Source organism: Schistocerca cancellata, chromosome 2 (genome assembly GCF_023864275.1).
Source record: "Schistocerca cancellata isolate TAMUIC-IGC-003103 chromosome 2, iqSchCanc2.1, whole genome shotgun sequence".
Taxonomy (NCBI): domain Eukaryota; kingdom Metazoa; phylum Arthropoda; class Insecta; order Orthoptera; family Acrididae; genus Schistocerca; species Schistocerca cancellata.
This window is the reverse complement of record NC_064627.1, coordinates 632,995,578-633,017,547: the sequence shown is the minus strand read 5'-3', so window position 1 is coordinate 633,017,547 and position 21,970 is coordinate 632,995,578. Positions and strand designations below refer to the sequence as shown.

The 21,970-nt window shown below is 41.9% G+C and overlaps 1 protein-coding gene across 1 annotated transcript in view; it reads right to left on the bottom strand.

Moving 5' to 3' along the window:
• Positions 1-21,970, bottom strand: part of LOC126157224 (esterase B1-like) — a 142,298-nt gene that overhangs the window by 49,922 nt on the left and 70,406 nt on the right. Inside the window, exons 3-4 of the mRNA XM_049916361.1 lie at positions 16,390-16,536; positions 8,871-9,030 (exon numbers count right to left, since the gene is read on the bottom strand). Coding sequence (XP_049772318.1) covers positions 8,871-9,030; positions 16,390-16,536 — 307 coding nt within the window. The remainder of the gene's footprint in view (positions 1-8,870; positions 9,031-16,389; positions 16,537-21,970) is intronic.

Below are 21,970 nucleotides of genomic sequence, written 5' to 3'. Positions count from 1 at the left end.
AGTAAAGAGACGTTTGGAGAAAAGAGTAACTCTTGTATGAATATCCAGGGCTCAGATGGAAAAATGGTTCCAAGCAAAGAAGGGAAAGCAGAAAGGTAAAAGAATTATATAGACGGTCTATACACGTGCGATGAATTTGGAGGTAATGTTATGGAAATACATGAGAACGTAGATGAAGATGAAATGGGTTATATGATGATGCATGAAGAATTTGATAGCACTAAAAGACCTAAGTCGAAACAAGGCCCCGGGAGTAGACAACATTCCATTAAAACTACTGATAGACTTGGCAGAGCCAGCCCTGACAAAATTATACCATCTGTTGAGCAAACATGTATGAGCGCGGCTAAATACCATCATACTACAAAAAGAATATAATAAAAGAATGCAGGTGTTGACAGTTGTGAAAATTACCCAACTATTAGTTTAATGAGTCACAGCTGCAAAATACTACAACGAATTCTTTACAGACAAATGGAAGAACTGATTGAAGCCTACCTCAGGGAAGATCAGCTTGGATTCTGTAGAATTGTTGGAACATGTGAGGCACTACAGACCCTATGACTTATCTTAGAAGATAGTTCAAGGAAAGGCAAACATACGTTTCTACCATTTGTAAACTTAGAGAAAGCTTTTGCCACTGTTGACTGGAATATTCTCTTTCAAATTCTGAAAGTGCAGGGGGTCAAACACAGGGAGAGGAACGCTATTTACAATTTGTACAGAAACCAGATGGCAGTTATGAGTTGGCAGGCATGAAGGGGAAGTAGTGGTTGGGAAGGGTTGTAGAGTATATCCGATGTTATGCAATCTGTATATTGAGCAAGCAGTAAAGGAGACCAAAGAAAAGTTTCTAGTAGGAATTAAAATCCATGGAGAAGATATAAAAACCTTGAGGTTTGCCGATGACATTGTAATTCTGTCAGAGACAGCAAAGGGCCTGGCAGAGCAGTTCAACGGAATGGAAAGTGTCTTGAGAGTAGGATATAAGATAAACATCAACAAAAGCAAAACGAGGACAATGGAGTGTAGTCCAATTAAATCAGGTTTATGCTGAGGTTATTAGATTAGGAAATGAGACACCTAAAGTAGTAGATTAGCTTTGCTATTTGGGGAAATAATAGGTGATAATAGTTGAAGAACAGAGGTTATAAAATGTAGAGTGGCAATGGCAAAGGTAGCGTTTCTGTAGAAGGGAAATTCGTTAACATCGTGTATAGATTTAAGTATCAGGAAGTTTTTCTGAAAGTATTTGCGTGGAGTGTATCCATATATGGAAGTGAAACAAGGACGATAAATAGTTTAGACAAGAAGAGAATAGAAGCTTTCAAAATGTGGTGCCAAAGAAGAATGCTGATGATAAATGGGTAGATCACGCAACCGAATAGAATTGGGGAGAAGAGGAATTTGTGGCACAAGTTGACTAGAAGAATGGATCGGTTGATATGACATATTCTGAGACATCAAGGGATCACCAATTTAGTACTGGAGGGCAGCTTGGAGGGTAAAAATTGTAGAAGGAAACCAAGAGTTGAATATACTAAGCAGATTCAGAAGGATGTAGATTGCAGTAGTTACTTGGAGATGAAGAAGCTTGCGCAGGATAAACATGGAGAGCTGCATCAAACCAGTCTCAGGACCAAAGACCACAAGAACAACAACAACTAAGTATTCAAAGATTATGTCTATAGTTTCCTCAGTTGGTAGATTTGTAAATAGTTATATCAAAAGAGGCAAACCTGGCACCTTCATGCATATTTATGTCTGTAATTTTAGTTGGTAATTCAGTTGTGTTCTCAACTAAATATGGGTTTCCAAACGTATAGTGCTACTTCAGAAATTCTGTCATCAATTGGGAGGCAGGTGTATTTTTAGAATTATCAGTAGGCCTGAGTGGAACATGAGGTTGATGAGTCTTGGGTTGATCTCTTAGTCTTGGGGCTGTGGGATTCATCAAAATGAATACTTTTGCTTGTTTTTCTGCGAAGAAGAAATTGCATTTACTAACAATGTCTTCTGATTTTGTATTGCAGTTTTGCAGTTGGATCTTATCTGAGCTCTGTTATGTTGTTTTCAGAAAAGAAAATCAGTGTTTTAGTGAAGTATTCATTTTTGTTCACAATTACTACAGAATTGCTTTTGTCAGCTTTCCGAATGATGGAACTGTTACTACTGAGTTTCATGTTTATCATGTTTACTAGCTTTTTCTCTTGACAAACTGTTTTCAGGGTTTCACGCAGAAACTTGAAAACCCGTCTTCAAGAACACATAAATCATCTCAGGCTCAATCACTTCGAAAAATCAGTTATGTCACAACATATGTTGAAACGAAACATGTCATCAACAGTCTAGAAAATAATTTGGTAGTACTACATAATGAAGCCAATTGTAGAACAACAAATCTGTTAGAACAACTGGAGATATAATTCCATAAAATGAAAAAAACTGGAATCTATGTACAAACTGATTCCTCACGTCCCATTTATTTCAGTATTTTTAAAGTCTTATTCTAAAGTTATTCCCTGCGTACGTCAATTGTTTTATAATTAGATCCTTAGCACTACGAATAAATACACTCCTGGAAATTGAAATAAGAACACCGTGAATTCATTGTCCCAGGAAGGGGAAACTTTATTGACACATTCCTGGGGTCAGATACATCACATGATCACACTGACAGAACCACAGGCACATAGACACAGGCAACAGAGCATGCACAATGTCGGCACGAGTACAGTGCATATCCACCTTTCGCAGCAATGCAGGCTGCTATTCTCCCATGGAGACGATCGTAGAGATGCTGGATGTAGTCCTGTGGAACGGCTTGCCATGCCATTTCCACCTGGCGCCTCAGTTGGACCAGCGTTCGTGCTGGACGTGCAGACCGCGTGAGACGACGCTTCATCCAGTCCCAAACATGCTCAATGGGGGACAGATCCGGAGATCTTGCTGGCCAGGGTAGTTGACTTACACCTTCTAGAGCACGTTGGGTGGCACGGGATACATGCGGACGTACATTGTCCTGTTGGAACAGCAAGTTCCCTTGCCGGTCTAGGAATGGTAGAACGATGGTTTCGATGACGGTTTGGATGTACAGTGCACTATTCAGTGTCCCCTCGACGATCACCAGTGGTGTACGGCCAGTGTAGGAGATCGCTCCCCACACCATGATGCCGGGTGTTGGCCCTGTGTGCCTCGGTCGTATGCAGTCCTGATTGTGGCGCTCACCTGCACGGCGCCAAACACGCATACGACCATCATTGGCACCAAGGCAGAAGCGACTCTCATCGCTGAAGACGACACGTCTCCATTAGTCCCTCCATTCACGCCTGTCGCGACACCACTGGAGGCGGGCTGCACGATGTTGGGGCGTGAGCGAAAGACGGCCTAACGGTGTGCGGGACCGTAGCCCAGCTTCATGGAGACGGTTGCGAATGGTCCTCGCCGATACCCCAGGAGCAACAGTGTCCCTAATTTGCTGGGAAGTGGCGGTGCGGTCCCCTACGGCACTGCGTAGGATCCTACGGTCTTGGCGTGCATCCGTGCGTCGCTGCGGTCCGGTCCCAGGTCTACGGGCACGTGCACCTTCCGCCGACCACTGGCGACAATATCGATGTACTGTGGAGACCTCACGCCCCACGCGTTGAGCAATTCGGCGGTACGTCCACCCGGCCTCCCGCATGCCCACTATACGCCCTCGCTCAAAGTCCGTCAACTGCACATACGGTTCACGTCCACGCTGTCGCGGCATGCTACCAGTGTTAAAGACTGCGATGGAGCTCCGTATGCCACGGCAAACTGGCTGACACTGACGGCGGCGGTGCACAAATGCTGCGCAGCTAGCGCCATTCGACGGCCAACACCGCGGTTCCTGGTGTGTCCGCTGTGCCGTGCGTGTGATCATTGCTTGTACAGCCCTCTCGCAGTGTCCGGAGCAAGTATGGTGGGTCTGACACACCGTTGTCAATGTGTTCTTTTTTCCATTTCCAGGAGTGTATATCTTAGATCACACGATGTACAAAAATAACTGTGGAGTGTCTACAAAAAATGTGTATGCAAATGTGCCTCTTGAATGAAGTGATATGTACAAACAGGACGGAGAAAAGAATGTATGATGGCGCTAAAAGGTTGAAAATGCTTTTCTTGGATTATGTGGTAGGTTTATGGTGTTCATCTTTTCAACTATTTCCGACATATTTTCCGATTTTGACTTGTGATAATCGGAACCTAACATGAAATCTTTTCGTGACAGAAATATGCATTTCACCTCATTCAAGAGGAAAAATAACACATGTGTCAAGACAAATGACACTTGATGATGAATCCAAAAGGTCCGAAATGCTTCGCGTACTTAATAAAACAAGAGAAGTTGTGACTGAAGGCGTCTTTTAATTAATATTTACAGTGTACTGAATACAGTCACGTTTGAAGCTGCAAGATATGGATGAAATTAAATATCATGTAATAAATAAAACTTTAGTTTTCATGTTCCATGAAGTTGCTTACCGTACTATCATACGTCCTTGTATCTGGTCTTTCAGTGTGCTGAATAATATTTTTATGTATCTAATATTTTCTTGATAACAGTTGTTCTGATCATATTTCTCCAAGGCAATGTACGTCCCAGTTAGCAATGTATACGATATACAGATAATAGGCGGGCTAAATTCCAAAATCCAAACTAACAAGCGAAGAAAACCTACATAAACACAATACAGGCAAATAAGCAAAGCAGCAGATCATAACGAAAGAAATTTATTTTTCTATACAAAGGCTAAAGAACAGCCTCTTCCTAGCATATCAAACCTTCACGATTCTCAGAGGAAAGCAGGCGATTCATAAAGCTATTCCGCTCGCCTGTTGTCCCATGTTTCCGCCTTCCCAGCGCTGTCTGTTTCCTTAGTGTAGCGCACCCTGTTGACACCCGTGCAGGGCCGGGCACCCGTATAAGTCTCCGGCCTCGAAAGCGCATTGCAGCTCGCGTATTTGTTCCCGGTATGGTTGAAATCGGCTGCCCGCAGAACGGAGTGGTCGGCCGCAGGCGGGATCGAGCTGGTAAATGTGGCGCGATGCACGGTTCTGAGCAGTATCCCATCACTGAACCGTTCACAGTAGCTCGCTCTTTTTGCTACATTCCTATTCATAACTAATTCTAGTTCGTTGTGCCGGTGATGCTGCTGTTGATGATCCACGGTACTCACCTGACCAGAAATTCTTAAATTGTTAGCATTTAACTTCGCTTACGCTCACTACATCTTACAATTTCCCTTTCATATTTCCGGGCTTCCCTGCCACGTTCCAACATCTGACATTTCAAACTCCGACTCTTAGAGCGTTAACCTTTCCTTGATTATGCCATCTGTTTCTGATTGTCATCTATCCTCTTGGCAGTCCCCGAGATCTGAATGTGGGACTAATCTGGAATATTTTGCCGATGAAGAGATCATCAGTCCATACAGATCGATTCCCGTGCCAAGAGCAAGAGAGTGTCTTGAACCTTCGTCCGTCCGACTGCCCTCTTCGACAAGGCCGTTGAGAGAATGAGGGTGACTTCTTATGCCGGAAGACTTCGGCCACCATTGCAAATGATTCTCATTGGAAATTGAAGCAGGTTTGGACCCGCTACGCTGGACGTTTCGATTACTAGACAACTACCTTCATCAGTAAAATAGCGAACACACGTACCAGACATAATAAAAAGCATGTATTTTGCAATAAAGTGCCAGGATCAGAACTATTTGTAGCTTCTAAGTACAATTGCACAATATGTAGATTAGTTGTTGTGCATTTAAGTGAAAATGTGTATGTATTTAAGGTCGCTAGAATTCAATAAATTAAGGGGAAACACGTCTAGCAAAATGTGAACTGCATTTATCTACGATTATGTTCGAAGCTGAAGAAATGAATTACAGTTTTTGTCACTGGCGGCAGCCTTCTCTTACTTGACAGATGTATTAGATCTAACAACACCGTAGCAGTATAAGAGAGACAGCGTCACGGAGTCTTCAGTCCAATGCCCTCACTAACACAAACTTAATGTTTCAGCGTATTTTGCTCTTCTTAAAGAGTTCTTGTTGCAAAGTTCTGAGATATAGGATTAGTTGTTGTTGTGTTGGTCTTCAGTCCTGAGACTGGTTTGATGCAGCTCTCCATGCTACTCTATCCTGTGCAAGCTTCTTCATCTCCCAGTACCTACTGCAACCTACATCCTTCTGAATCTGCTTAGTGTATTGATCTCTTGGTCTCCCTCTACGATTTTTACCCTCCACGCTGCCCTCCAATGCTAAATTTGTGTACCCTCGATGCCTCAGAACATGTCCTACCAACCGATCCCTTCTTCTAGTCAAGTTGTGCCACAAACTTCTCTTCTCCCCAATCCTATTCAAAACCTCCTCATTAGTTACGTGATCTACACACCTTATCTTGAGCATTCTTCTGTAGCACCACATTTCGAAAGCTTCTATTCTCTTCTTGTCCAAACTAGTTATCGTCCATGTCTCACTTCCATACATGGCTACACTCCATACAAATACTTTCAGAAACGACTTCCTGACACCTAAATCTATATTCGATGTTAACAAATTTCTCTTCTTCAGAAACGGTTTTCTTGCCATTGCCAGTCTACATTTTATATCCTCTCTACTTCGACCATCATCGGTTATTTTACTCCCTAAATAGCAAAACTCCTTTACTATTTTAAGTGTCTCATTTCCTAATCTAATTCCCTCAGCATCACCCGACTTAATTTGACTACATTCCATTATCCTCGTTTTGCTTTTGTTGATGTTCATCTTATATCCTCCTTTCAAGACACTGTCCATTCTGTTCAACTGCTCTTCCAAGTCCTTTGCTGTCTCTGACAGAATTACAATGTCATCGGCGAACCTCAAAGTTTTTACTTCTTCTCCATGAATTTTAATACCTACTCCGAATTTTTCTTTTGTTTCCTTTACTGCTTGCTCAATATTCAGATTGAATAATATCGGGGAGAGGCTACAACCCTGTCTCACTCCTTTCCCAACCACTGCTTCCCTTTCATGCCCCTCGACTCTTATAACTGCCATCTGGTTTCGGTACAAATTGTAAATAGCCTTTCGCTCCCTGTATTTTACCCCTGCCACCTTCAGAATTTGAAAGAGAGTATTCCAGTCAACATTGTCAAAAGCTTTCTCTAAGTCTACAAATGCTAGAAACGTAGGTTTGCCTTTTCTTAATCTTTCTTCCAAGATAAGTCGTAAGGTCAGTATTGCCTCACGTGTTCCAACATTTCTACGGAATCCAAACTGATCTTCCCCGAGGTCGGCTTCTACCAGTTTTTCCATTCGTCTGTAAAGAATTCGCGTTAGTATTTTGCAGCTGTGACTTATTAAACTGATAGTTCGGTAACTTTCACATCTGTCAACACCTGGCCGGCCGAAGTGGCCGTGCGGTTAAAGGCGCTGCAGTCTGGAACCGCAAGACCGCTACGGTCGCAGGTTCGAATCCTGCCTCGGGCATGGATGTTTGTGATGTCCTTAGGTTAGTTGGTTTAACTAGTTCTAAGTTCTAGGGGACTAATGACCTCAGCAGTTGTGTCCCATAGTGCTCAGAGCCATTTTGTCAACACCTGCTTTCTTTGGGATTGGAATTATTATATTCTTCTTAAAGTCTGAGGGTATTTCGCCTGTCTCATACATCGTGCTCACCAGATGGTAGAGTTTTGTCATCACTGGCTCTCCTGAGGCCATCAGTAGTTCTAATGGAATGTTGTCTACTCCCGGGGCCTTGTTTTGACTCAGGTCTTTCAGTGCTCTGTCAAACTCTTCACGCAGTATCTTATCTCCCATTTCATCTTCATCTACATCCTCTTCCATTTCCATAATATTGTCCTCAAGTACATCGCCCTTGTATAAACCCTCTATATACTCCTTTCACCTTTCTGCTTTCCCTTCTTTGCTTAGAACTGGGTTGCCATCTGAGCTCTTGATATTCATACAAGTGGTTCTCTTCTCTCCAAAGGTCTCTTTAATTTTCCTGTAGGCAGTATCTATTTTACCCCTAGTGAGACAAGCCTCTACATCCTTACATTTGTCCTCTAGCCATCCCTGCTTAGCCATTTTGCACTTCCTGTCGATTTCATTTTTGAGACGTTTATATTCCTTTTTGCCTGCTTCATTTACTGCATTTTTATATTTTCTCCTTTCATCAATTAAATTCAATATTTCTTCTGTTACCCAAGGATTTCTATTAGCCCGCGTCTTTTTACCTACTTGATCGTCTGCTGCCTTCACCACTTCATCCCTCAGAGCTACCCATTCTTCTTCTACTGTATTTCTTTCCCCCATTCCTGTCAATTGTTCCCTAATGCTCTCCCTGAAAATCTCTACAACCTCTGGTACTTTCAGTTTATCCAGGTCCCATCTCCTTAAATTCCCACCTTTTTGCAGTTTCTTCAGTTTCAATCTGCAGTTCATAACCAATAGATTGTGGTCAGAATCTACATCTGCCCCAGGAAATGTCTTACAATTTAAAACCTGTTTCCTAAATCTCTGTCTTACCATTATATAATCTATCTGAAACCTGTCAGTATCTCCAGGCTTCTTCCATGTATACAGCCTCCTTTCATGATTCTCAGGATTAGTACCCCCCTTTATATGTGAGTAGGGAGCAGGAGAACTGCATACAAGTCCCGGACGGGGAACAATTTTTAATTAATTTTTTTCATTTTCTATCATTACCATAGATAAAGCTGATACTCATATGCATCAATAAAAAATTAATACTATAAGATTTGTAGATGCATTTATCTAGTTGCAAATAGACATAACCATGAAACATTAACATAATAAATTGTAAGAAGTAGATGTGTTTTGGATGAAATATGAACCTACCGAGCGCTCCAAGACGATAGTTGAAGGTCACTAACAAAACATCATGTTCCATGAGATGATCTGGCCCATAAATTTCCGCATTCCCAGAACCTACCAAAAATCCTCCGCCATGTATCCACACCATAACGGGGATGAGATCTTCATTTTCTCTTGTTGGAAGCTGAAACGTAATTGAAGCAGATGATCACTGAAAAATAAGCAGCGCTTGATAATCAGGGAACCGAAAATTTTATTTTCTTTTCAAATGAATGTTGATCATCTGCAGTCATGCCAGAAGGAACTTAATTCCCTCAAAATTTCGAATAATAAGTGACGGTGGAACTTGTACTGTGCTGCATGCAATAAGAATTAATATTTATTTAATGTACAGTAAAATCTGACAGTACTATTCTAGCACCAAGTGTAGCATCTATGTCTACATCTACATCTACACGACTGCTCTGCAATTCACAATTTAATTGCCTGGCATAGGATTCATCGAATCATTTTTAAGACACTTCTCTACCGGTCCACTGTTGGACAGCACACGGGAATAACGAACATGTAAATCATTCTGTCAGAACCCTGATTTCTCTTACAAAATATTTTCACACTCTGCGGAGAAAATTGGTGATTGAAATTTCGTGGGAAAGTCCTACGGCAGCGAAAAACGTCATTGTTTTAATGATCTCCCCCCCCCCCCCCCCCACTCTATTCGATCATCATATCCGTCAAACTTTCTCCCTTATCTCGCGATAATACAAAACGAGATTACCTCCTTTCAAGTTTATAGATATCGTCCGTCATTCCTGTCTCAAGCGGATCCCACACCCACAGCAATACTCCAAAAGAAGGTGTACATGTGTACTGTAAGGAATCTCTTTAGTAGAGCAGTCTAGTTTTTTCAGCAGACCGGAGAATGGGAAAGTGAGAATCAGCCCTATCTGGTACGCTCAACCCGCTGGTTAGCCGTTGACTATTTGTTTATGTACAGCTACTAAAGGTGTTTACAAAAATCGTGTTAAGACGGCCGGCTACTTTGAATAAAACATACACTACTGGCCATTAAAATTGCTACACCACGAAGACGACATGCTACAGACGCGAAATTTAACCGACAGGAAGAAGATGCTGTGATATGCAAATGATTAGCTTTTCAGAGTATTCACACAAGGTTGGCGCCGGTGGCGACATCTACAACGTGATGATATGAGGAAAGTTTCCAACCGATTTCTCATATACAAACTGCAGTTGACCGGCGTTGCCTGGTGAAACGTTGTTGTGATGCCTCGTGTAAGGAGGAGAAATGCGTACCATCACGTTTCCGACTGTGATAAAGGTCGGATAGTAGCATATTGCGATTGAGGTTTATCGTAGAGTGGCATTGCTGCTCGCGTTGATCGAGATCCAATGACTGTTAGTAGAATATGGAATCGGTGGGTTCAGGAGAGTAATACGGAACATCGAGCTGGATCCCAACGGCCTCGTATCAGTAGCAGACGAGATGACGGGCATCTTATCCGCTTGGCTGTGACGCACCTTGCAGCCACGTCTCGATCCCTGAGTCAACAGATGGAGACGTTTGGAAGACACCAACCCTCTGCACGAACAGTTCGACTACGTTTGCACCAACATTGACTGTCAGCTCGGAGAACATGGCTGCGGTTACCCTTGACGCTGCATCACAGACAGGAACGCCTGCGATGGTGTACTCAACGACGAATCTGGGTGCACGAATGGCCAAACGTCATTTTTTCGGATGAATCCCCGTTCTGTTTACGGCATCATTATGGTCGCATTCGTGTTTGGCGACATCGCGGTGAACGCATACTGGAAGCGTGTATTCGTCATCGCCATACTGGAGTATCACCCGGCTTGATGGTATGATGTGCCATTGGTTACACGTCTCGGTCACCTCTTGTTCGCATTGACAGCACTTTCAATTGTGGACGTTATATTTCAGATGTGTTACGACCCGTGGCTCTACCCTTCATTCGATCCCTGCGAAACCGTACATTTCAGCAGGATAAAGGACGACCGTAGGTCCAGTACGGGCTTTTCTGCATACAGGAAATGTTCAACTGCTGCCCTGGCCAGCGTATTCTCCAGATGTCTCACCAATTGAAACTGGCTCGTCACAATACGCCAGTCACTACTCTTAATGAACTTTGGTATCGTTTTGAAGCTGCATAGGTAGCTGTACCTGTAAAACATCCCCATAGAAAAATTTATGAATGACTGTGTTGATAAACCGCTTACGTTATTTGATTTTCAAACAGCTGAGCAGAACTGAACGTACTCAGACATTTTTCTCTTTCCTTATTCTGATCAATACTAAGCTGACAGACAATATTTTATGCGCAACGCAATCTGACTTTCAATAATCCCTACAAAAGAATGGCCCTGACTATACCTTTCACGAATCACTTACTTCACAAAAATCTTCGTTACTCGAACTACTGCAAACAGCGAGTGCCAATACTGGAAGCTAAATAAAAGATTCTAGCTACTGAAGGCACTAACTACTGATAGGCGTAGTTAGCAAATGAAAGATATTGATAGAGAACAAACAATGTATTTACCTTAATAATGTTCAAAAGTGAACATATATATCAGTTCATGATGTAAAATATTACAAATTTACTCTTTCTGATGGACACACGTCCACATCGTCCACTCTCAAAATTGTGACATCTCTCTCCCCACATCCACCATTGCTGGTGGCTCACCTACAACTGCGCAACGCTACGCGCTGTTCACATCCAACTGCCCAACACTACAATAGCGAATATTCCAACAATGCCAACCAGCCACAGACTGTACACAGCACAGTCACTGATTCTCATAAAGAGCGCTACGTGACGTTACCAACATAAAAACCTAAACAGCCTACTTACACCTGTACATGCCATACAACCTCTGTTTGACTCAATGCCCAGGTGTATCAAGGCCGTTATTACAGGCAGAGGCGGTTTTTCTGCATACTAATTTCTCAGGATCTATGCACCCAAATTGTGTGAAAATGTAATCACATGTCAGTTCTAGTATAATACATTTGTCTAATGAATACCCGTTTATCATCTGCATTTCTTCTTGGTGTTACAGTTTTAATGGCCAGTCGTGTATATTACAGGTTTTTTCATATTCCCTCGACAAGAACTTCCACAAGAGCTGATAACCTCCTTATATCGTTCCGGACGTCCTTTTGCCCGACACAGTGCAGCGGCTCGACATGGAAGTCCCCTGCAGAAACATTGAGCCATGCTGCACCTATAGGCGTCCGTAACTGCGAAAGTGTTGCCGGTGCACGGTTTGTGTACAAGCTGACCTGTCGGTTATGTCCCGTAAATGTTCGATGGGATTCATGTCGGTGACGTTCCACGATGTCATCCATAAAAATTCCATCGCTGCATGGGAACATGAAGTCCATGAATGGCTCCAAATGGTTTCCAAATAGCCGAACAGTGATCGGTTCAAATGGACCAGAGGACCCAGTTCATTCCAAGTAAAGACGACCCTCACCAATATGGAGCCACCACCAGCTTACACAGTGCCTTGTTGAAATATTGTGTCCATGGACACACTCGAACTCTACTATGAGCTCTTACCAACTGAATGACATCTTGTGTCCAAGGACACACTCGAACCCTACTATGAGCCCTTACCAACTGAAATCGGGGATCATCCGAGCGGGCCACGATTCTCCAGCCGTTTACGATCGAAACGATGTGGTCACGTACCTAGTAGGTACACTGTAGGCGTTCTCGTGCTGTTAGCAAAGTCACTTGTGTCGTTCGTCTGCTGCATAGCCCATTACCGCCAGATTTCGCCGCACTGTCCTAACGGCTACATTTGTCGTACGCCCCATTTTGATTTTTGAAGTTTTTTCATCCAGTGTTGTTTATACGTTAGCAATGACGACTCTACGCAATCGCCGCTGTCCTCTGTCGTTAAGTGAAGGCCGTCGGCAATGGATTTTATGTCAGCACTGACAACTCTACGCAAACGCCGTTGCTCACTATCGTTAAGTGAAGGCCGTCGGCCATGCGTTGTCCGCGCTGAGATTATATGTCTGAGATTTGGTTATCTCGGCACGCTTTTGACACTGTGGATCTCAGAATATTGATTCCATAGTGATTTCCGAAATGGAATGTCCCATGCGTCTAGCTCCAACCACCATTCAACGTCCACAGTCTGTTAATTCCCGTCGAGCAGCCATAATCACGCCCCAAATGTTTTCACGTGAATCATCTGAGTACAAACGACAGTTCCATCAATGCATTCCCCTTTTATACGTTGTGTGCACGGTACTACCGCCATCTGCGTATGTGCATATCGCTGTCCCATGATTGTCGTCACAGTGTACACATTGTGACACGTACTATGATCTCTTGAGGTCCCATTCAAGTATGGGGTGACGGAATAATAGTTGCTTGAATGATTCTATTCGCGTGTTGCATTTCAAAACCGTCGCACCTTTAAAACAGTGACAGATAGACGTTAGTACATCTATAGACTCCTCAACATTCGTTGTTGAAACCTTGTAAATAAGCTTTCCTGTGTTCTCAATTGTTTGCTAGTTCGCGTTCTTCAGCATTTCTTTGACACTCTCCAAAGGGTCACGTAATGCTGTTGAGATTAGTGATGCCCTTCTTCGTATCCCCTCTTAGTACTACTTGATACGGTTCTTAAACTGTTCAGCATTAATATAGGGTGTGTCGCGGGAGTGTTATAAAGGCAATTTCATTTGTAGACCGCATTTTCTCACTAGGGAAACTCCCCATCGCCCTTCCTCAGATTTGGTGGTAAGATGGCCTAGTGGATAGACCGTCAAAAACTGAGCACAGATCAGGCATGGGGACAGGAAGAAGCAAAATAGAAACCGTGAATGGTCGAAGATTAAGATGTGTAAAATCGAGCGTATTTCATTGACAGCAGCGTCGCTGTTGTCACGGTGTTGGACCCTGAAGGGGGATATCCATATTTGAATTTCGCTTGTGCCCCGTTTTTCTCCAAAATTATAAACTGCTCGTCGGTCACTCACTTGTCTGTTCACCGTATTCAGATTTATATCTGTGTCGTGTTGTAACATCCATTCGGAATAGCGAGGTGTACAGATGGGAACTCCAGACGTACGTATCTTCACCTCTTATTTGTTCTACACGATTGCCACATGTTATGACTCTTGTCTTTCGCTTTGGAAGTTTTGGCTTTTGAATTTATTTGCTGCAATATAGTTCACATCCGTTTATTTGTTGTTTTCATTTCCATGAGAGGCCAATGCTTGATCTCACCTGCTCTCTCTATTCACCACATTTACTTGCGACGGTAATATATTAATACCACATGATACATATTCTATAACTAGCTTATAGTATGATAACTGCTAAGAGTAAGAATGTGAACAGACCTGTCAATGACCAAATGGAAACTTTATAATTTAATGAATAATAACGCTAATAGGACACGAGGGGGATCTGAAGACGTATCTCCCGGTTTACAGTCCAACACCCTGGCTCATACGACCACGACAGCTCAGTTCTTACAAGTTGCTCGACGTTGGATACCTTGAGCTTAAGACGTTCACTCTGTTTCACTTCTTTTCTCGCTGCTCAGAACACTTTCTTCTCGTTCTCATGCTTGATCTGTTTCAGATTTTGACTGGCTATCCAATGGGTCATATTACCACGAAATCTGAGGGGGTGCGATGGGAAGTTTCCCTTGTTAGTACTTTACGAATGGAGCGAAGTAAGCTGTCTGCTCGACCTACAACCACGCGTATGAGATCATCCGATTTCATAAAACTATTGGTTCACCCAAGTATTTGTACGAGCTGACTGAGTGAAATACTTATTTATAGATACTTTAGTCATAGCAGTCTATGTTCCATTTGTTGTATTGTGAAGTACGTATGCAGTTTTTTGGCACTGACAGCCAGTTGCCAATTGTTGGATTACTATTGAATGTTAGGAAGATCTGACTGAAATTTGAGATGAGTTTGATAGACGATACTTCATCACAGATATCTGCATCGTCAGCTGATAGCATGAGCTGACTATGAATATTGTCAGCAAGGTCATTAAGATACAGTATGTTTCCCAATAGAGTTCAGTAGGGCACGGTTTAAGATACTTCTACGTCTGTTTTCATCAAGAACCGAAATGGCTATCTACAGGCCAAGCATAACAGTATTAAGATACAGGGATTATAGGGTATGAAGTATTTTTCATTGAGTATGCTTAGACAGAAAAGATTTGTGTACTATTTATCTTCTAGCTCAACAGTCAGGTCACCTGAATGCCTATGATGCTTCACAAAGATTACTTGGTAACTACAATATTAACAAGATAATTAAAGATTAATTTCATATGCTGCTCTCACATCTCAGAGTTGTACCTCAAAGGAAAACTACGATAGTTCTGAAATAGTGGATGAAAATGTCATTCACAGCTGTTATTTACACGAGGATGCGTTAGAAGCAAATAGTTCAAATGGCTCTGAGCACTAGGGGACTTAACATCTGTGGTCGTCAGTACCCTAGAACTTAGAACTACTTAAACCTAACTAACCTATAGACATCACACACATCCATGCCCGAGGCAGGATTCGAACCTGCGACCGTAGCGGTCACGCGGTTCCAGACTGTAGCGCCTAGAACCGCACGGCCACACCGGCCGGCTACAAGCAAATACATTTTATTGAGTGTCTCGCAGAATTCGTGCGATATGTACTGCACTCACAGCTCGAAGAAGGAAGTTCATTCCGAAAGCTAGCAAAGCTCTGTATCTCTTGTCTGTGTACCTATCGACGACGCATTGCTTCTACCTTTCGGTGATTCGTCTCCTCTATTCCTAAATAATTCGAAATTCTAAGTATTGTCTTCTGTATGATTAGCTAAAGTAGATATAATATCTGTTGGATTTATCTCACCAGGAAAACTTCTGTCAGAGGACGAACTGAAAATCCTTTTTTGAATGAGGGACATATCGATTGTTGGTGAATTAACGACTTTGTCCACTCTGATACTTCACAGGAGCTCATATCGACGAAAGAAGCAAACAGTATATGTTTCTGGGTAATACTGAATGGGTGGATAAAATGCAACTGTATTCGAGAAACGACAACATTATCCCCTTCACGAAACAATGAAATGGATACATAAAACTGCAAGTGGGAGGGGAGAGAGAATCACAGACAGATACACACACGTTCGCCCACACACAAAAACACACACACACACACAAAACATGTTTTTTACACCTTATGAGAATAATGCTTAGATTTAATGTAAGTAGAGAAACGACATATTTTTAGTTCCACGCAGTGGGAGAAGGACAGCATAAAAACAAATGTAAAAAAGACCATTATAGAAAGAAAGAAGCTGGAGACACACAGACAGCTAAGAGATTTACAAGCAGATGAGCATTGATAAAGTCGATCAAATATAGACCAGGTGTAGACGGAGGCAGGGAGACAATCTCCAGACGAGACGTTAACACTGAAGAGTGGTCGAGTGCTGTTTACTGTAGTTAATACGAACCTTAGCAGTGTAGACGTTTAGATACAGACAATCTTCGTCTCCCTCATATTCCGTCTTGGCTGTCATAAGGAAGTCTATTTGCGGAGCTACATTGCCTTCCTTTGTCGCGTTTCGTATGCCGCTCCATTGTTCTGGTGGTTCCGGCGACTGAAACAAAACAACATTTTTCAGACTACACATTTCTTGTTATGTAACTAGAAAGAGCAATTTTTGTAAGAACTCATCCACTATATTCGAGAGTGAGGTCAACAGTATTAACGCAAGATAAATATAATAAATATAAAAATATAAAAGAATATTGAGGAACCTCAGAGAGATTTGTAAACAAATTGAGCAACGCTGATGTGGTACAAATTACATCGCATACCTAATATTAAAATATCTAAACACAAGTGAATTTCTTTTCTAAAGAACAAGAATAGACTATCACTCTACTGTGCGGTACAGCAATGGGTGAAAACGATAAGAAACAGAAACACCAACGCATTTGGGCAACGTAGCAATTCAAGAACTGGAAAAGAGCTAAGTAAACCGAACGATAGAAAAGCGCCAGGATTAAACTGTATCAGTAAGGAACTATTTAAATATAGAGAAACATGCTGAAATATATACTTCTACAAGTGCTATGAAACCATTAGCGTGTCCGAAGGTCGGAAATATGAGACCCCTCAAAGAGAAATCAGAGGAAGCTAATAGATAATAAACGATCATAGCAGACGGCTCGACATCCGAGGAAACTATTTTGCTCTGACTGTGTCGATCACGATAGCACAACATATTTTCAACTAAAATAATCATCGAGTCAAAGAGGGAATGCAACAGAGACATTTTTTTTTCGTCATCAGTCTACTGACTGGTTTGATGCGGCCCGCCACGAATTCCTTTCCTGTGCTAACCTCTTCATCTCAGAGTAGCACTTGCAACCTACGTCCTCAATTATTTGCTTGACGTATTCCAATCTCTGTCTTCCTCTACAGTTTTTGCCCTCTACAGCTCCCTCTAGTACCATGGAAGTCATTCCCTCATGTCTTAGCAGATGTCCCATCATCCTGACACTTCTCCTTATCAGTGTTTTCCACATATTCATTTCCTCTCCGATTCTGCGTAGAACCTCCTCATTCCTTACCTTATCAGTCCACCTAATTTTCAACATTCGTCTATAGCACCACATCTCAAATGCTTCGAATCTCTTCTGTTCCGGTTTTCCCACAGGCCATGTTTCACTAACATACAATGTTGTACACCAGACATACATCCTCACAAATTTCTTCCTCAAATTAAGGCCGGTATTTGATATTAGTAGACTTCTCTTGGCCAGAAATGTCTTTTTGCCATAGTGAGTCTGCTATTGATGTCCTCCTTGCTTCGTCCGTCATTGGTAATTTTACTGCCTAGGTAGCAGAAGTCCTTAACTTCATTGACTTCGTGACCATCAATCCTGATGTTAAGTTTCTCGCTGTTCTCATTTCTACTACTTCTCATTACCTTCGTCTTTCTCCGATTTACTGTCAAACCATACCGTGTACTCATTAGACTGTTCATTCCGTTCAGCAGATCATTTAATTCTTCTTCACTTTCGCTCAGGATAGGAATGTCATCAGCGAATCGTATCATTGATATCCTTTCACCTTGTATTTTAATTCCACTCCTGAACCTTTCTTTTATTTCCATCATTGCTTCCTCGATGTACAGATTGAAGAGTAGGGGCGAAAGGCTACAGCCTTGTCTTACACCCTTCTTAATACGAGTACTTCGTTCTTGATCGTCCACTCTTTATTATTCCCTCTTGGTTGTTGTACATATTGTATATGACCCGTCTCTCCCTATAGCTTACCCCCACTTTTTCAGAATCTCGAACAGCTTGCATCATTTTATATTGTCGATCGCTTTTTCCAGGTCGACAAATCCTATGAAAGTGTCTTGATTTTTCTTTAGCCTTGCTTCCATTATTAGCCGTAACGTCAGAATTGCCTCTCTCGTCCCTTTACTTTTCCTAAAGCCAAACTGATCGTCACCTAGCGCATTCTCAATTTTCTTTTCCATTCTTCTGTATATTATTCTTGTAAGCAGCTTCGATGCATGAGCTGTTAAGCTGATTGTGCGGTAATTTCGCACTTGTCAGCTCTTGCCGTCTTCGGAATTGTGTGGATGATGCTTTTCCGAAAGTCGGATGGTATATCGCCAGATTCATATATTCTACACACCAACGTGAATAGTCGTTTTGTTGCCACTTCCCCCAATGATTTTAGAAATTCTGATGGAATGTTATCTATCCCTTCTGCCTTATTTGACCGTAAGTCCTCCAAAGCTCTTTTAAATTCCGATTCTAATACTGGATCCCTATCTCTTCTAAATCGACTCCTGTTTCTTCTTCTATCATATCAGACAAATCTTCACCCTCATAGAGGCTTTCAATGTATTCTTTCCACCTATCTGCTCTCTCCTCTGCATTTAACAGTGGAATTTCCGTTGCACTCAACTTAAATTTTCCGGGTAAAATAAAGGCATTCGATTAAGTTTTTAGCTCGAAACATTGGGAGAGATTACGACAAAGGGGTTATTCAAAGAACCTTAACGGACTATGCCAGAAGACGGAGATCACGGCTGTTGATAAGACGAGACTATCCAAACGGCATTGTAACTAATAAATGAGTACTTGAAGGGTATGGATTACCACTAATCAACATATACATGGTCCATACCATGACGCTCCATAAAGCAATGAGCAACGCAGGAATAACTCTTAAAAAAGACACTGAAATTTTTTTATTTTTGTTGATGCTAATGTAGCTTTACCATACAGAAAAGGAGACTCATTTACAGTACGGACAATATGCAAGGACTACGACCTAAACACATTTCTGTAGTAATCAACTGATGGCTTTCATTAGGCAGTGTACGATACGATGCAACTATCATGGAAATATTGTGACTGTGGTCTTCGGCTACATTTCTGTAGCAAATGGTAATGATGTAAGCAAGACAGAAGCGGATTTATTGAAACACAATCAAACAACAAATGTTGTACTATGGAGCTCCTTTAAATTAGAAATGGGTACACACAGCGTGAGCAGGACGTATATGGAGGATATGGAGTAGATAATACTCTGGAACAAACATATAAGATATTGTGTTCAGCTCTCCCACATCTGTTCTGTGGAACATAGCGTGCCGTCAATTTAAAATTTTGGCCACTTCGTAGGCCTACTTCCAGCCCACCCATCTGGTCACGCTAGTGCTGCTCTGGCACACGTCTATGGCCAGAGGTTGGGGTATGTCCCACATTCAGCGAAGACTGTCTTCTTAGATCTTAGATAACAACAGCCACACTAACACCATCTAAGGACTTTATTTTTACTCACGGGTATTAATGAAAATCAAAATGATAATGCAGTAATTCGTATGTTCAAAACAATGCAATTGTAGCGTCGAGGTTTGAACTAAAAAACGCCATTAGTTATAATTATTCGAGTTTTATTTAGTACACGATGAATTTCTGACCCTGTGGGTCTATCTTCAGGTGTAATCCGTCTTAACACATGCTTTATTTGTTATCTTGAGTGAGATGAAATGGATGTTCCTGCCACGAGAAGGATTGATGTTAGGTTATGAATTGCGTAATTCAGGCGCGAAAATATGTGCGAAATAGTAGAAAAGGTGAATAGCGTAAACTTAACAAATAATCCAAGAAAAGCGTTTTTAACGTTTTAGCAAGAGCATAATTTTTTTTGAAATGAAACATGTCATCAACAGTGTAGAAAACAATTTGTTAGTACTACGTAATGAAGCCAATGGTAAGACCCTAAATTTGTTAGAACAACTGGAGATTTACCTCCACAAAATCAAAACACCAGAATCGATGTAAAAAGATCTGTTCTAAAGTTATTTCCTGCATATGTAAATTGTTTTCTGCATTTGTCAATTGTTTAATAATTATATCTTTGGAAGTATGAAAAATTAATCTTTGACCACACCATGTACAAAACCACCTGTGAAGTGTTAACAAACATGTGTTTGCTAATGTGCCACTTGAATGAAGTGAATGAAGTGATATGTTTGTAAACGATGGAGGAAAAGACTTATGCTGTTGCTAAAATGTTAAAAACGCTTTTCTTGGATTATTTGGTAAACTTACACTATTCATCTTTTCCGCTATTTCACACATATTTTCGGCGTCTGACTTAAGAAACTCGTAACCTAACATCAAACCTTTTCTTGACAGGAATATCTACTTCATCTCATTCAAGAGAACAAATAAAGCATGTATTAAGGCGAATTACACCTGCAGATGGACCCACAGGTTCCTAAATGCATCGTGTACTGAATAAAACACGAAAAATTGTGACTGAAGGCGTTTTTCAATTCATACCTCGAGGGTATTGACTACAGTCACGAGTGAAGCTGCAAAACTCTGCAGAACTCTGAATAATTTGTAAGGGGCCACGGTGTAGCACTGCGTCAAGTGACTACTGGGCAGTAAGCATAGTGTGGTACCAAAAATGGTTCAAATGGCTCTGAGCACTATGGGACTGAACTTCTGAGGTCCTCAGTCCCGTAGAACTTAGAACTACTTTAACCTAACTAACCTAAGAACATCACACACATCCCCGCCCGAGGCAGGATTCGAACCTGCGACCGTAGTGGTCGCACCGTTCCGGACTGTAGTGCCTAGAACCGCCCGGCCACACCGGCCGGCAGTGTGGCATCATATGGCACATAGCAAGCTACACGCTAACGGATTGTAAGGCTGTGGTCATCACATCGAACAGCTGTTGTTACATCACAATAAATGTAAGTGAAATGTATGCATATCGTTCTGCTTGTAATACGGAAACGAACCATTACCGGACATGAGTTCCTATGCGAAACATTACCCTTTTACGACCTCTAGAAGCGTGTAACATGAATTGTGAAACACCCCGTATAACACTCGGCAGGTGAAATGTCATTGATGATGGCCCGCTTATAGCCGTAAAGAATATGACAACATCTTGCAAGTTCATTACAGAGCCCAATTATGAAGTAATCTGGGAGAAGTTTAACGTCAGAGGTGGCCCGAACTTGATAATCGGATGCTTCACCTGCGTCAGGAGCTGCAGTGACATAGCGCTTCAGAGGCGACATGCCGAATATTGTAAGTTTCCGGTACATGCTGTTGATAAGGGAGGGTCTTCAATTTGCTACCTGTATAATGAAAGAGTCATACATTCAAATTGGTGCCAGAGACAGTGAGTCGAGTGAGATTGTTTGGAATGCTTTGTCTGAAAAATATTTCCAGCCAATGGTGTGGATATGTCTGAGACCTACTAGTAACTTACAGACTCGAAATTTTCAAAACAGTTTACGCCGGGGAGCGAATCCAATATCGTAATACATCAGGTATTAAAAGAAGTTTTGAAAGTTTAGCAAACTGTTTTTGGTATGCAAGGATAGAGGAGACACATCGCAGAGTATCTAAACTGTTAATCTCAAATATAAAGCTTTAATGACGATGATGTGGAGCACAAATGCAAAAAAACTCAATGCATTACTCTGTACGCTTCACCCAAGTAAGAACTGCATAAGGGTGTGAGGGATGGAA